Here is a 16,721-nt window from a genome sequence, read left to right on the forward strand (position 1 = left end):
ATGCAATATCCCCCAAGATGACCACCTCTTCTCCCCGCACCCCATTCTGAATTAGCCACTTATAACTGGCAAATGATTCAGTCTCAGTTGACAGACCATAAAGGCACCTTTAGAAATCCCCAAGGCTTTTGGCAGAAGATAACACTGGCGTTCAAACTTGCCCCATTTCAAAGTGGATGTGACTATCATAATCATTCAAAAATAACTAAAATTGTATTAAAATAATTACTTTAAAATGTAGACCAGAAACTTCAAAATAACTTGAAACATTCAAAATTAAAATAATTTTAAAAACCCTTTCCCTCACATTTAACACGAGTAGAATCCCCTTTGAAATCTATCAGATCCAAGGTTTTATATTTAATCAATTTCAACAATGGTTCTAGGTTTGTTCTATGATTAGAACACCAATTTCCCCAAGCGTTATACTGAAAAATTGCAACAAGACCTAGATCTGCCACAGGGATACAACATTGCGACAGATGCAGCACCACATGTCACTTAGTGAGTCAAAGACTCGCAGCATGTGCAGATGTACATTCTGGGCTTATATTGGTTTGAATGGCCAAATACTGGCAAATTGGATTAGTTGGGCATATGCAGCTAGATTTGGACAACTTATCTCTGTACTGACCTGAAATACATTTTAATATTTTTAATGCTTGAATATCAAGCCTGTCAATACTAGCAAATTTGAAGAAATTCAAATTATTTCGCCAAAAATCTCTTTTACACTAGAACATATTTAGAACATACAAATAAAACATACTTAGAATATGCCATAAAAGTTTTATTAAAAACATTGATTTCAACATTTATTACATTCAAAAGAATTGAATTAATCTGATAAATTTATACCTTGTGATGTCTTCAGTTAGCTGTGAAGGATCAGGGGGGTAGAATTTTACATTAAAGTAAAAGTGCCAAGGACAACCTGTAATTACATACAATTCTCATTTTAAATGACATGTGACAACAGAAAAAAGTGGTTTTAAATGCTTCGATGTGCCAGCCTAAGACTGTATAACTACGCAATTTCAGCAAGTTGTAGTACAGCAAAATCAAGCATGAAAATTGATAACTGATAAATTGATAACACTCAATCCACAAACAAATCTTCATCTGCTGACTTTCACCCACTCCGGCCCCCTACCCTACTAATCAGTCATGCTGGGGAGAAGGAAATATTATAAGCTCTTAAACACATTTTTACTAAAAAAGTTTATTCTCATGGAAATTGGGGTGGTTAGTAAACCGCTTTCACAAGGATAATTAAAACACGTGATTATATAGAACAATTATTTTCTATGTAATGCCTATGGTATTCCTTACATGATATTTGCTAAAGTGCAGATAGTTAATTAAGCCATTTTCTTTAAGAATTGTCTTCAATATGCCTAAAAAATTTATTGCGTTCAGTTTACCAACTTCAAGTTGAAAACTTTGGTAGTCAGTACTTTTTTTGCTCCACATACATCAACAACAGGAACAAGATGAGAGAGACAGGTTCGATTTAATGGGGTTTTCTCTTTCTCTCCAAAAAAAAACTCTCTCATCTGTGACTCCTTCCAATGATTTGTGCCTGATCTAACATATTTTCATTTAAGGCACTGATAGAGAAACCACCAGGCTCAGCACAGCTGCGCAGCCTAACAGAAAGGGAGAGACAGAAGCTTCCATTACAACCAACATGTGGTGGTGACAAAGACCATTAGATTCAATAGGCCTATCAACACAAGGAACAGTTAGCTTACATTTGACACTTGTAGAATTCCTCTTGATATCATTCAAATCTGAGATCTTATGTTCAGTCACAGTGCTGGCCAGAGTGCAGTCCAAATCCACATCTCAGTGCAAAGCAATTGCATTGCTCATTCCAACATCAGCCCTCTGAAACGTCTGGATGAATCATTGCTGCATTCGTGCCAGTTTCCCAGCAGAGGAATTCCCAGTACAGCAATGTGTAGGGCAGGAATTTGCACAACATGCTCAGTACAGCAACATTATCAGTAACATAAAACCCTATGTACATTACTAAAAAGAACCCTTTACATCTGACTCCATTAGTGTGGTCATTTCTAGAACAACCTGCATGGCATGCAAGATGACAGTGAAGGCATATCCATATTAATCTTCAACGCCCCTAGTCAACTTTGGCAGATCATGCAACAGCATACTTACTTCGAATTTGTTTCTTTATTTCCTTCACAGGGTCCAACCAATTCTAAAAGAGACAAACAACAGCACATTAGAATGAATCTAATTCAGAAAAATTCTTACAAATGTAACAGTAATAGAGAAGTACAGTACAGAAATAGGCCTTTCGGCCCATCTAGTCCATGCCAAAACCATTAAACTGCCTACTCCCATTGGTCTGTACCGGATCCATACCCCTCCTTATCCCTACTATCCATGTACTTATCCAAACTTCTCTTAAACTTCATTCCATATTCTAACGACCCTGAGTGAAGAAATTTCCCATGTTCCCTTAAACTTCTCACCTTTCACCCTCAACTCATGACCTCTGGTTGTAGTCCTACCCAAACTCAATGGAAAAAGCTGCTCGCATTTACCCTATCTAGAACCCTCAATTTTGTATACTGTACCTCTTAATCTTCTACATTCTAAAGAATTCAGTCCTAATCAATTCAATCTTTCCTTATAATTCAGGTCCTCCAGACATGGCAACCTACTGTGGTTGGTCTTACCGAAGTGCAAAACTTCGCACTTGTCTGCATTAAATTAATCTGCCATTTTTCAGCCGATTTTTCCAGCTGATGCAGATCATTCTGCAAACCACGATAGCCTTTATCACTCCGCTACACCCCCAATCCTGGTGTCATCTGCAAATCTGCTGACCTAGTTAACCACATTATCATCCAGATCATTGACACAGATGACAAACAACAATGGACCAGCACTGATCACTGCGGCACTCCACTAGTCACAGGACTCCAGACAGAGGGAAGCCTCTACTACAACCCTCTGGCTTCTCCCACAAAGCCAATGTCTAACCCAATTTACTACCTCACCCTGAATGCCGAGCGACTGAACTTTCTCAACCAGCCTCCCATGCAGTACCTCGTCAAATGCCTTACTAAAGTCCATGTAGATAACATCCACTGCCTTGCCTTCATTCACTTTCCTAGTAGCTTCCTCCAAAACTCTAAGATTGGTCAGACATGACCTACCACACACGAAGCGATGCTGACTATCCTTAATCAGTCCACGTCTATCCAAATACTTATATCTGATCCCTCAGAATACATTCCAATAACTTTCCCACAACTGATGTCAGACTCACCAGTCTATAGTTTACTGGTTTCTGTTTAGAGACGTTTTTAAACAGTGGATTAATATTGGCTATCCTCCAGTACCTCTCCTGTCACCAAGGATGTTTTAAAAATATCTCTGCTAGGATCCTGTCATTTCTGCGCTTGCCTCCCATAGGGTCCGAGGGACCACTTTGTCAGGTGCTGGGGGGTTTATTAACCTGATTTGCCTCGAGGTAGCAAATGCCTCCTCTTCCTCTGTAACCTGTACAGGATCCATGAAGTTGATGAAACTTTGCCTCACTTCTATAGACTCTGTATTCCTCGTCTGGGTAAATACAAATGCAAAGAATTCATTTAAGATATCCTCTGTCTGTTTTGGCTCCACACATGGATTACCATTCTGGTCTTTCAGAGGATCAATATTGTCCCTTGCAGTTCTTTTGCTCTCAACAGACCTGTAGAAACTTTTAGGATTCTCCTTCACCTTGTTCTCTTGCATTTCTTGTACTCCATAAGCATCTCATTTGTTCCTACTTTCCTATACCTGCTATGCATTTGTACCTAAAGGACCTTAATTACACAAGTGTCTTCTTTAAATACACTATTTTTCAAAATTTTAAATTACTTCAACCATTATTGAAGAAAGTTTATCTACCATAATATTAATGGCTTAAAAATGCTTGCCACAATGCAGGACTAGAAACTAACTACAATCCAACTGATTCTTCAACATTTATATTGTATTCACATTTTCCACTTAAGAGTGCAACATAAGATTTTCCATGTACTCATGCATTCAGATATCAAAACAGACCCATATATTCACATTGTCTCTTTCCATTAAGTTATTTAAAATATTGAAAATAATAATCTCATGAAAATGAACTTTATTAATAAAGTTAAAAATGCATTTATTAATTCTGGTACAAAAATTCCACAAAATACTTCTTCCCCAGACCTCTACCAATTCAATGAACTGTAACATTCTTCAATTCATTTTAATACCGTACATCCTGAAAAACTCAACGTTAACACTAATTAGGAGACAGACCAAGTAAAATGGAGTACTTCACAACACTCATGTCTTGGTTAACCATAAACTCCCCTCTACTAATCTGGAGGCCAGTCTTATGAAACATCTAAAGGGTGCTTGGTATGCAGCTATGCAGCTTGCATTCTATCTAGCTGCAGCTGAAAAGAACAGCTGGTTAATAAGTAGCTGCCTGTGGCAACTGAATGAGAAGAATAGATTATCAAGTATTCAGCAAAGCAGACTGGAAGTCAAAGATTTTTAGCATTTTAACATGGAGTCAAAAACAGTCACTGCAGGGGAGGAGAGGCAAAAAGGTCCAAGCTGTGCCAAGTAGTAACAATAGCTTCTATCGTCTAACAATTAGTGCAAGGAAGACAGATCATTTTGAACTATATTGCAAATTCTTGTTAACACCTACAACTCAGGATAGTACATTTTCCAAGTCACATTACAAGAACTAAGCTGGGATATATAGTTTTTTTACAAACCACAATTTATTTGCCTACACTCATCCTGTTCAAAATCAAAGTTTGTGCAATTATTATTTTTTCCAAATTCTATCTTAAAACCATAAATAGAAAACAGCAAACTGAATACCGTTTATTTTTGATTTAAAACTTAGACAATCCACACAGCACATGGAAGAACTACAAGCAAAAATATTTTCAAGATAGTGCGGGGGATGGGGGAGAAGGGCAACATCTTTACTCAAGGAGCAGTTCAACTGCAGGATTTGCTTTATTTGCAGTAGTTAAGAAAAATAATTTTCCTTGAAATCCATCGACATGAAGTGAATGAGGGAAAATGGAACTGAAAGCTAATGATAGAGATCTATTGCAGATCTTTTATTACTGGATTTTCTTCATTTTGTTTCCAACAGAGTGACTGAAATTCTACGTGATAAATGGAAGCAGTGAACATATTTAAGTAATATTTTGGGAAAGTGCTTGAACTTCATTAGATAGTTGGCACTTCCAAATCCTATGCTTTTCTTTCTGACCTTCAGTGCCAAATGTTTAATATAATTATTAACAAGCACTTCCAAAATATAAATATCATTGAATCTTGAACTGTTAACACAAAGCAAAATTTCTTCTTTCTCAGGCATCTCTTCCCCCATCTGCACAGTGCACATACTGAAAATATTGCACATACTAACCACTGTCTGCAAAACTAGCCATGGTTATTTCAATTAACATTTCAAAAAGTTTAAATATTCACTTCAAAAATGCTTCCCATTTTAAACCACTTTTGCAATATACTTAGTATTGAAATGTTCTTGAAACAGTTTAGAGCTTTAGTTGGAATCACTTAATCCAATTGTTCCTTCCTAGTTACAAAAAAAAATGACTTTTTACAATCACCTCCAAAAGATTTTAAGGATGTAAAGTAAGGACAATATTCACACCAATCACATTTTCATCCTCCTTTCCAGCATTCCAAGGAGAATGTTGCCTACATGACGCCTTGGACTACTTTATGAACACATCATTTTCTCCCACTGCTTTTCATACAATCACAATAAATGCCATTCATTCCTTACTGCCTTCTTTCTCCCCAATGGCCAAGATGTCCAATGATCCGTTCAAGTGAAACAAGAATTTTTTGAATTTCTTTCAAATTGGAATATCTTATTCATTGCCCAAGATACCGTCTCTTGCACACCGACCAGATTAAACATATATTGAATAAACAAGTTCATTTACTTTTTAACTACATCATATTTTGCCCAATTGTCACCTAAATTTTCATCTCACATCCATTCTTACCTCTATTTTTATTGGGACAGTACAGCAAACAGAGGATGGTGTATATTTTCTGTGGTAACCCAAGATGTTAACAGCTTCACACAAGTGCAGCCTGAACCACTGGACATATTCAATGTTCAGCTAATTTAATTTCTAGCATCCATAACAAGACTATAAGACCATCAGAAAAGAGCAAAATTAAGCCATTCAATTAAAGTCTTCTTTGCCATTCAATTACGGCTGATTTATTATCCCCCTCGACCACATTCTATCTTCTCGCAATCTTTGATGTCCTTACTGATCAGGAATCTATCAATTAATCTTTTATAAAATATTTCCAACCAAGTTATGCTGAGATGGCAAAACATTCATCTCCTTTGCAAAAAAACAGTGACACAACTAATCCATAAACAAGGCAGATCCTGGCTTTCAAGTATTTGGTTACTTTAGATTGTCAAAATTTTTCTAAAGCAACTGAACAACTACTACTTTTTGTGTTTAAAAATTTGCAGTATTCTATTTGTAAAGATAAATGTGTTTCAACAAGTAATGGATTTTAAACTAGTTTGTTCCTCAGTGACGGAGATAGATTTTCTATTCCATTTTAAAATCCTCCCATTTTAGTTAACTTTACCTAGAGATATGAACATTTAAATTTATAATGTACCTTCTCACCAGCAGTATCCCGAAAAGTGAGACCGAAGTAATCTTTTTCTAATAAATTGATTTGTTCACACACCCGGTCCAACATTATTTGCCCTTTGGAACGTTTCTGAAAAATAAAAGGTAAATTTATAACTTATCCTGCATGAAAAATTAATAATACAAAACAGCATTTTATTTCAATTTAAATGAGGCTCATGACCAATATTAGCAAAACACCACTGGGGAATGCACAACATGACTAACAGTGTAGTTCTGGCAAAGAGCTTTAAACAAAATGTAGATTCAGTTTCTTTCTCTATACAGAAGACAGGGATCTTTTTGCAATCAATGTTGCCATATGTTACTCTGGGTTAACTTTTACACATTTTCTCAGTTTGAGGCCATCTAAGGATAAATAATTCCTTGTCTCAATCAAAGGTTCAAAAAAAATTATGCCTATATTCCTTTGACAACATATTTTAAAGTGAAAGGGGTGCTATTGAAAACCAAATGCGTGAACTAGGAGCACATGGAAGTAACTTAAGTACTGCACCACCTGACAAACTTCTCCACTCCAAGTAGACATGGAATTCCCAACAGTCAGCAACGATGTTGCATTTCTTAAAGAGGCATTGAGCACATCATTGAACATTTTTCTTTATGCACTTGGAAACACATTTTCAAGTCTAGCTCAGTAGTGTTTGTTTTAAGAGTCTGGTGTTGGACACATTAACAACATGGCCTACACAATGTAGATGACCTGACAGAGATGTACAAGATGATGACAGGCATTGATTGTGTGGATAGTCAGAGGGCTGAAATGGCTAACACGAGAGGGCACATTTTTAAGGTGCTTCGAAGTAGGTACAGAGGTGTTAGGGGTAAGTGTTTTTTTTTAAAAAAAGAGTGGTGGGTGCGTGGAATGGGCTGCTGTCGACAGAGGTGGAGGCAGATTCGATAGGCTCTTTTAAGAGACTCCTGGATAGGTACATGGAGCTTAGAAAAATAGAGGGCTATGGGTAACCCTAGGTAATTTCTAAAGTTAAGTACCTGTTCAGCACAGTATTGTGGGCTGAAGGGCCTGTACTGTGCTGCAGGTTTTCTACGTTACTATGTTTCTAACTGTTGGGGGGAGAGAATGACCTTGCAGAGGAAAGCCACAGCAGTCAGGTCTCTGGCACTGAGTCTGCCTCTGTGGCTCAGAAAGAAAAGGGAGAGAAAAAGCAAGCTACGGTGAGAGGGGATTCATTAGTTAGGGGAACAGAAAGAGGGTTCTATGGATGAGAATGAGATTCTCAGATGTTATGTTGCCTCTCGAGAGTCAGGATCCAGGACATCTGAGATCGAGTCCTCAGCATTCTTAAGTTGGAGGATGAGCCACCAAAGGTCATGGTCTATATAGGTACCAATGACATAGATAGGAAGAGGAATGAGGTTCTGCAAAGTGAGTTAGGGAGTTAGGTGCTAACTTAGAGGAAAAGACCTCCAAAAGGATTGTGATCTCAGGATTGCTACTTGTGTCATATGCTGGTGATGCCAGAAGTAGTAAGATTATACAGTTTAATACATGGCTGAGGAGTTCCTGCAGGAGGGAGGGTGTCAGATTTTTGAATCGTTGGGCTCTCTTCCAGAGAAGGTGGAACCTCTACAGAAGAAATGGTTTGCACCTAAACTGGTGGAGGATTAATAGCCCAGTGGAAAGGTTTAGTAAAACTGCACAGGGGGGGTTTAAAACTAGAGTTGCAGGGGGATGGGAACCAGACTGCCAGAACAGATAGTGGAGTGGTTGTGGAGACAGATGTTATTAAGACCTCAAGGTCAGGAATCAAAAGGTTGAGCATGATGGGACTAATGTGCAGAGTTGCGTATATTTCAATGCAAGTACTGTAGGAGAGGTAGATGAACTCAGGGCATGGAGAAACACTTAGAATTATGATATTGTAGTCATTAGTGAGACTTGGTTGCAGGAGGGGCAAGATTGCCAGCTCAAAATTCCGGGGTTCCAATGTTTTAGACATGATAAGAGCAGGAGGGATTAAAGGGGGAGGGGTAGTGTTATTAGTGAGGGAAAATGTCACACCAATGCTCAGTCAGGACAGACTGAAAAACATATTTATTGAGACTTTATGGGTGGAACTGAGGAATAAAAGGTTATGGGGCTATACTACAGACCATCCAACAATCCGCTGAATTTAGAGGAAAAAAATTGTAGAGAGATTGCAGACTGTTACAAGAAACAAGGTGATTTTAACTTTCCACATAGTAACTGCAATTCCCATACTATAGAAAGGACTAGATGGAATACAGTTTGTAAATGTGTTCAGGAAAGTTTCGTTAATCAGTACATAAAAGTCCCAGTGAGAGATTGTGTGATACTTGATCTGCTGTTCGGGAATGAGACACGGCAGGTGACAGAAGTTTGTGTAGGGTAACACTAGCGATCATAATGCCTTAGTTTCAGGTAATTACGGAAAAGGACAAGTCTGGTCCTTGGGTTGAGATACTAAATAGGAGAAAGGCCAATTTTGATGGTATTATAAAAGATCCAGCAAATGAAGGTTGGGACAGGCCGTTTTCCGGCAAAGATGTACATGGTATGGGGGAGGCCTTCTGAAGGTAAATTTTGATAAGACCCCAAAACCAAAAGGCATAGGAGCAGTATTAGGCCATTTGGCCCATCGAGTCTGTTCTGTCATTCAATCATGTCTGACCCTTTTCTCCCCCTCTTCAGCCCACTCCCCGGCTTTCTCCCCATAACCTTTGATGCCTTGTCCAATCAAGAACCTATAAATCTTTGCCTTAAATACACCCAACAAGCTTGTCTCCACACCTGCCTGTGGTAACAAATTCCACAAATTCACCACCCTCTGGTTAAAGAAATTCCTCCGGATCTGTTTCAGATGGATGCCCCTCTATCCTGAGGCTGTGTCCTCTTGTCCTAGACTCCCCTAGCATGGGAAACATCCTTTCTACATCTACTGTCTAGACCTTTCAACATTCGAAAGGCTTCAATGAGATTCCTCCCCCCCCCCCCAAATCATCCTTCTTGATAAGATTTCTTCTTGCTAGTACAAAGCTTGTATTTCCTGTCAGAATAGAAGGCAAGGATAACAGATTTAGGGAACTTTGGTTCGAGATATTGAGGCCCTGGTTAAGGGGGGGAGAAAAGGTGCATAGCAGGTATAGGCAAGTAGGAACAAATGAGGTACTAGATAAGTATGAGAAATGCGAGAGAACACTTAAGGAAATCAGGAGAGCTAAAGGAAGGCATGCAGACTAGATGAAGAAAAATCCTAAGGGCTTCTACAGATATGTTAATGGCCAAGGACAAAACTGGTCCTCTGGAAGATCAGAATGGTAATCTATTGATGGAGCCAAAGAGATGGTGAGATCTTAATTGGACTTTTTGCATCTGAATTTACTCAGGAGATGGACACAGAATCTATAAAATTGAAGCAAAGCAGCAGAGGTCATGGACCTTATGTAGATAATAGAGGGTCCTTTTGCTGTCTTGAGGCAAATTAGGGTGGACTAATCCCCAGGGTCCAAAGAGATGTTCCCTCAGACCCTATGGGAGGCAAGTGCAATAGGAGAGATATTTAAATCATCCTTAGCCACAGGTGAGGCACTACAGGATTGGAGGATTACTAATGTTGTTCTGTTTTTTAACAAATGCTCCAAGAATAAACCAGGAAATTATAGGCTGGTGAGACTACCAATAGTAGTGGGAAAGTCAATGGAAGGTATTCTAAGAGATCAGGTATTTGAGTATTTGGATAAACAAAGACTGATGAGGGATAGTCAACATATCTTTAGAGTCATACAGAAGTACAACACAGAAACAGGCCCTTTTGGCCCATCTAGTGTTTGCTGAAACCAATTAAACTGCCCACTCCCATTGACCTGCACCAGGGCCATAGCCCTCCATATCTCTACTATCTATGTACCTACCCAAACTTCGCTTGAAATCTGGCTTGTTTACACCACCTGTGCTGGCAGCTCATTTCACACTCTCACAACCTGCTGAGAGAAGAAGTTTCCCCTCGTGCCCCTTAAATTTCTCACCTTTCACTCTTAACCAATGACCTCTGGTTGCAGTCCCATCCAACCTCAGTGGAAAAAGCCTGCTTGCATTTACCATATCTGTACTCTTCATAATTTTGTATAGCTCCATCAAATCTCCTCTTAATCTGCTGAAGAATACAGTCCTAACCTATTCAATTTTGCCTTATAACTTAGGTCTCCTTATAAATTTTCTCTGTACTCTTTGTTTATCTTGTTTACATCCTTCCTGTATGTAGGTGACCAAAACTGCACATAATACTCCAAATTAGGCCTCACCAACATTTTATACAACTTCAACATAACATCCCATCTCCTGTACTCAGTACTTCGATTTACGAAGGCCAATGTGGCAAGAACCTTATCTACCTGTGACGCCACTTTCACGAAATTATGGACCTGTATTCCCAGATCCCTTGCACTTATGTTTGCATTAAATTCCACATCCCAATTTTCAGCCCATTTTTTTTTCCAGCTGATGCAGATCCCTCTATAAGCCATGATAGCTTTCCTCACTGTCCACTACATCCCCAATTTTGGTGTCATCTGCAAATTTGCTGATCCAGTTAACCACATTATCATAGCCACTGTAGATCTCATCTGCCCAGTCTGCTGTAGCTGACTTTACGTGCTTAGGACAGGCATGTCCCCATTTCACTGGACTGCGGCCAGTGGCTACCACCACCTGGTTTAGTCTGCCCGCCAAAGCGACATACCAGGGTGTCACATGTAAACAGCTACTTAGAGCCACAGGTGAGAGCTGAGTATCCAATGGGGACCAAAGCTATCATTCAAGATAGTTGATTATAACTTGAAATTCTTTGTAATTCCTAACATTTTAAAGTAGTGAAATAGTTTCATTTTAACTCTCAGCCATTTCTGGCATTTCCATGCCTGAATGCTTGAAACTGCAGTGAGCAAAACTGTTCTGAATGGTCTTACTGTGAATTTCTCACCAGCGACAAAAATCACTACTTCTTGAACACAAACACATGCAACTGATGCTATTTAAAAACTGTGCTTTAAGCACAGTGTTGTGTCTAACGGCTACACAAGTGCACATGAGTGATGCCAGTTAGAAACTGAGAACAGTCTCCTGTCCCAATTGATCAGCATAGTGTCCCAAATAAACAAAGAAAATCGCAGCTATTTTCTCAATTAGGTTTTGTTCTTTCAGACTTGTCTCAAATAAGAGTCTGCCTGATTAATTGAACCCTCTTCCCTCTGGGAGAAGGCTCAGGAGCTTGAAGACTCGTACGGCCAGATTTGGGAACAGCTTCTTTCCAACTGTGCTGAACGGATCCTGACCCGGATCTGGGCCATACCCTCCAAATATCCGGACCTGCCTCGGTTTTTTTGCACTACCTTACTTTCCCTTTTCTATTTATGATTTATAATTTAAATTTTTAATATTTACTGTCGATTTGTACTCCAGGGAGCGCAAAGCGCAGAATCAAATATCGCTGTGATGATTGTACGTTCTAGTACCAATTGTTTGGCAACAATAAAGTATAAAGTAATTAATCGGAATCCACTGTATTTTTATTCTCTTTGCTTTTAATCTCTTAATCCCCTTTTCCTCTTTCAGTTCAGTAAAGATTTAACTATCTGAAGTATATTACTTTGTTCTGACTATTCATCACAGCAATAATGTTGAAGTCTTATTGCAAAATTGAAGTGCTGAATTATCATCAACTTTGAATGAAAATTCAATGGCCAGAAATGCTGGCTGCTTTTTCTCCATCTCTGTAAATGCTGCCCAACCTGAGTCTTCTTATTGCAAGTTTCCAGCTTTTGTAGCTCTGCAGTCTTTTTTTTGCATTTTCATTATTGTTGCTCATCATATTTATACAGGTATCAAGTTGAAACAAATTTTCTCTCAGTTCCACTGAAAAGGCAGACAGTCTATGAAGAAACGTGAAGTAAGGCTTGTTGTACTGGTAGAGCAAACTCCATTTTTGATTGGTACTCTCAAGGTGCTGTCTCAGACACTCAGTGGCTACTTTATTAGGTACAAGAGGTATCTAAAAAAAAGTGGCCACTGAGTATATTTCTGTATGTTCAAGATCTGCTGCCGTAGCACATCACTTTAAGATTCAACATTCTCTGTGTTCAGAGATGCTTTTCTGTACACCACTATTGTTATGTGTGATTATTTGAGTTACTGACTACCACCACCACTCAGATTTCAGACAGCCCAATGAAACAGATTTTAAAACAAGTGGAGTGGGATGGGAATTCAAACTATTAAGATTTAAAGCGTGATCTGGGCAAAAAGATTGCTAGAAGTGGAGGATGAAACAGTTTCTTGCTTGTAAAGGAGACGATCCTGAATGCCAAGACTGGCTTGGTGCTAGCAGAACGTAGAGCACAAAACAGCACTGTATAGATCCTTGGGTCTACATTGTTGTGCTTACCATTTATCTCACTAAGATCAATCTTACCCTTCCCTCCCACATAGCCCTCCATTTTTCTTTCATCTATGCACTTACAGAAGAGGAGTGCACAGATTTCTGATGCTCATCTTTGGGCTCTATATAAATGAGAAGCATCAACCAGATTAAGTTGGTTAAGCATTGGTGCTCCTGACTTCAATTCAAGTTGGTGAATTTGATCTATTCGTGACTTTATTCTTAACCTGGTACATGAATGGAGTAATGCTCTAACTTAGTTATTGCCCTTGAAGGCTTCACTTCTTGAATAAAAGAATACCCAAAATAGTATTCTTTGGGCCTCATCATTTCTCTGCCGAGATGTACAGACTGTTTACTTCCTCTGCCACTAAGGAGCACGCCATGTGCAAAAAATTCTCTTAAAAATCAAATTTGAATATTTCTTCATGGTTAAATTTCTTCACGGAGTTGTTATTTAATATCTCTATTGCATATTTACAGTTAAGCCTTGGGATCTTCAAAGCACCATGGTGTAGGACATCTAGAGCAATGGAATGTGTTTCCTGCAGCTTTAGCACTTTTTCTTCCAACTGGACACTAGGCTTTGGAAATATTCCAACAAATGCAGTTCATACTTAGAAATGTGAACAAATTATATCATGACTGCTTTGGTTTCACTTAATAAGATTGTAAAGGATGGCTTATACAAAGCTTGCATTCTTTTGCAGAATAGTGTATAATGTGTTTACTTATGCAGTCCTTTGTTTATAAATAATAGGCTGTGATAATAGAGTCCTGGAATTAAAAGGAGCCAGGAAGCATAGTGAGACTATGAAATTAAATCTATTAAATCTGCTTGATTAAAGCACTTAAGTGAATTTGAGACAACATACCAAATGTCTGCTTGAACAAGAATATGTTCAATACTTTGAAGTAGTTGCTTGTGGTGCAGAATAATTGGGCTGAATTTTGTCTTTTGTTTACAGAGGATGTACTTACAGATCTTTTAGAATTTCAGAAGTGGGGTAAAATGCATTGTTTTCCCTTCTAATTTAAAGATGCATACTGAAAACAAAAAAAATTGCATTAATGATGAGTCCATTAAGATAATGGCTAAGTGTTGGTAATGGAATGTAGGTAGAATAAGTGAACAGTAATTCGTGGAGGCAAATGTGCTTGTTGGATTGTTTGAAACAATAGACATTTACAATAGTGCTGGAAAAGTTTGTGAACCCTGTAGAAATTTCTCCATTTCTGCATAAATATTACCTAAAATGTGATCAGATCTTCAAACAAGTCCTAAAAGTAGATAAAGATAACCAAATTAAATAAAAACAAAAAAAAACACTGTACTTCCTCATTTATTTGAGAAAAATAATCCACTATTACATGTATTTGTGGAAAAAGTATGTGAACCTCCGAGGCAATGTCTCCTACAAAAGCTATTTGGAGTTAGGTGTTCCAGTCAATGCGATGAGATTGGAGGTGTGGGTTGTAGAGGTGTCCTGCCCTATAAAAAAGACATACAAAGTCAGGTTACTGACAGAGCCTGCTCTTCTCAAGAAAGATCTGTTTATGTGCACCATGCCTCGATCAAAACAACTTTCAGACGATGTAAACATGAGGAAATCAGCAGATGCTGGAATTTCAAGCAACACACATAAAAGTTGCTGGTGAACTCAGAAGGCCAGGCAGCATCTCTAGGAAGAGGTACAGTCGATTTTTCGGGTCTCGGCCCAAAACATCGACTGTACCTCTTCCTAGAGATGCTGCCTGGCCTGCTGCGTTCACCAGCAACTTTTGTGTGTGTATCAGAGGATGCCACAGAATTGTAGAGATACATGAAGCTGGAAAAGACTACAAGAACATTTCTAGAGAGCCGAATGTTCATCAGTAATCAGTGAAATTCCCTACAAATGGAGGAAACTCAGTAATGTTGTTACTGTCCCTAGCAGCGGGCATCCTGAAAAGATCACACGAAAAGCACACCATGCAATGTTGAAGGAAGTGCAAGAAGTGCCCAAGGGTAACAACAAAGGCCTGCAGAGATCTCTAGATCTTGCTAAGGTCTCTGTTCACAAGTCCTCTAAGAAAAACACTGAAGAATGGTCTTATACAGAAATAGAGAAAATTCTGCAGGGTTCACACACTTTATAGCACGACTGCATACAGTAGGGCAGACAGCGAGTTTACAGATGTTGACATCTACATGAGGTGCCAGTAACAATCCCTGTGGACCACCAATGTTCATAGTCCTCCAGGCTGAATAATATCGTTCCACAGGCCCAACCAGCAGCGGGAACAGAGCACTGCGACGAGGTTACTCGTAGGTCAATGAAGCTTCTAAAAAAGGAGAGCTTCGCAGGCGTTCGGACATTCCAGAGGCCCAATCAGCAGTGGGAACAGAGCACTGCAAATTAAATAAAAGTACAGAAGGGTCAAGCGGGGCAGCTATTGTTGTCAGTGTGCAGCCAACTCCAGCTCCTGAAAGCCCACATTACAGAGTTGGAGTTAGTTGGATAAACTAATGATCATCCAGGAGGCAGAGCAATTGATAAATAAGACTTTTGAGCAGGTGGTTACACCCAGAATGCAGAATTTGGAAAGTAGATGGGTGAAACCAAGAGAGGTAAAAGGAGAAAGAAGTCAGTGCAGGATCCCCTGTGGTCATTCCCCTTAGCAACAGGTATACCCCTTTCGATACTTCTGATGGGGATGACTCATCTGGGCAAAGCAGCAGCAACCAGACCAACAGCACCGTGGTCAGCTCTGACGCTCAGAGGGGTAGAGTGAAGTCAAGCAGAGCAATAGTCATAGGGGACTCTATAGTTAGGGGGCAGATAAGAGATTCTGCAGCAGCAAAAGAGACACCAGGATATGTTGCCTCCCGGGTGCTACGGTCCAGGATGTCTCTGAGCAGTTGCAGAATATTCTTGAAGCTGGAGGGTGCGCAGACTGAACTCATGGTACATGTTGGTACCAATGACATAGGCAGGAGAAGGGTAGAGGTCCTGTGCAGTAAGTTTAGGGAGTTTGGAAGGAGGTTGAAGAGCAGGACCTCCAAGGTGGTAATCTCTGGATTACTCCCAGTGCCATGAGCTAGTGAAGGTCAGAAAAGGAAGATATTGCAGATGAATGAGTGGCTGAGGAGATAGTGCAGGGGGCAGGGTTTCAAGTTCATGGATCATTGGAATCTTTTCTGGGGAAGGAATGGCCTGTACAAGTGGGAGAGGTTGCACTTCAACTGGAGGGGAACCAATATCCTGGGAGGGAGGTTTGCTAAAACTATTGTGGGTTTAAACTAGATTTGCAGGGAGGTGGGAACAGAAGAGAAGAGGCAGAGGTTGGGGTGGTTGGCACACGTACAGACAGCATGTAGGGAGTTTGTGAGGAAAGAAAGGCAGATGATAGAGCAAAGATGCACTCAGCCAGATGGTTTGAGTTGTGTCTATTTTAATGCAAGGAGTATCATAAACAAGGTGGATGAACTTAAGAGTGTGGATCAATACGTGGAACTATGATGCTGTGGCCATTACATAGACTTGCATTCCTCAGGGGCAGGAAT

At 39.4% G+C, this 16,721-nt stretch overlaps 1 protein-coding gene across 12 annotated transcripts in view; it reads right to left on the reverse strand.

The window, feature by feature from the left end:
* epb41l2 (erythrocyte membrane protein band 4.1 like 2) overlaps positions 1–16,721 on the reverse strand; it is a 195,604-nt gene that overhangs the window by 85,189 nt on the left and 93,694 nt on the right. For all 12 annotated transcript variants that reach the window (XM_063034592.1, XM_063034657.1, XM_063034648.1 and 9 more), the window contains 3 exons: positions 6,724–6,828; positions 2,182–2,224; positions 859–934 (listed from right to left, as the gene is read on the reverse strand). In XM_063034592.1, the coding sequence (XP_062890662.1) occupies positions 859–934; positions 2,182–2,224; positions 6,724–6,828 (224 nt within the window). The remainder of the gene's footprint in view (positions 1–858; positions 935–2,181; positions 2,225–6,723; positions 6,829–16,721) is intronic.

The sequence above is a fragment of the Mobula hypostoma genome, chromosome 2 (genome assembly GCF_963921235.1).
Source record: "Mobula hypostoma chromosome 2, sMobHyp1.1, whole genome shotgun sequence".
In the NCBI taxonomy this organism is placed as follows: domain Eukaryota; kingdom Metazoa; phylum Chordata; class Chondrichthyes; order Myliobatiformes; family Myliobatidae; genus Mobula; species Mobula hypostoma.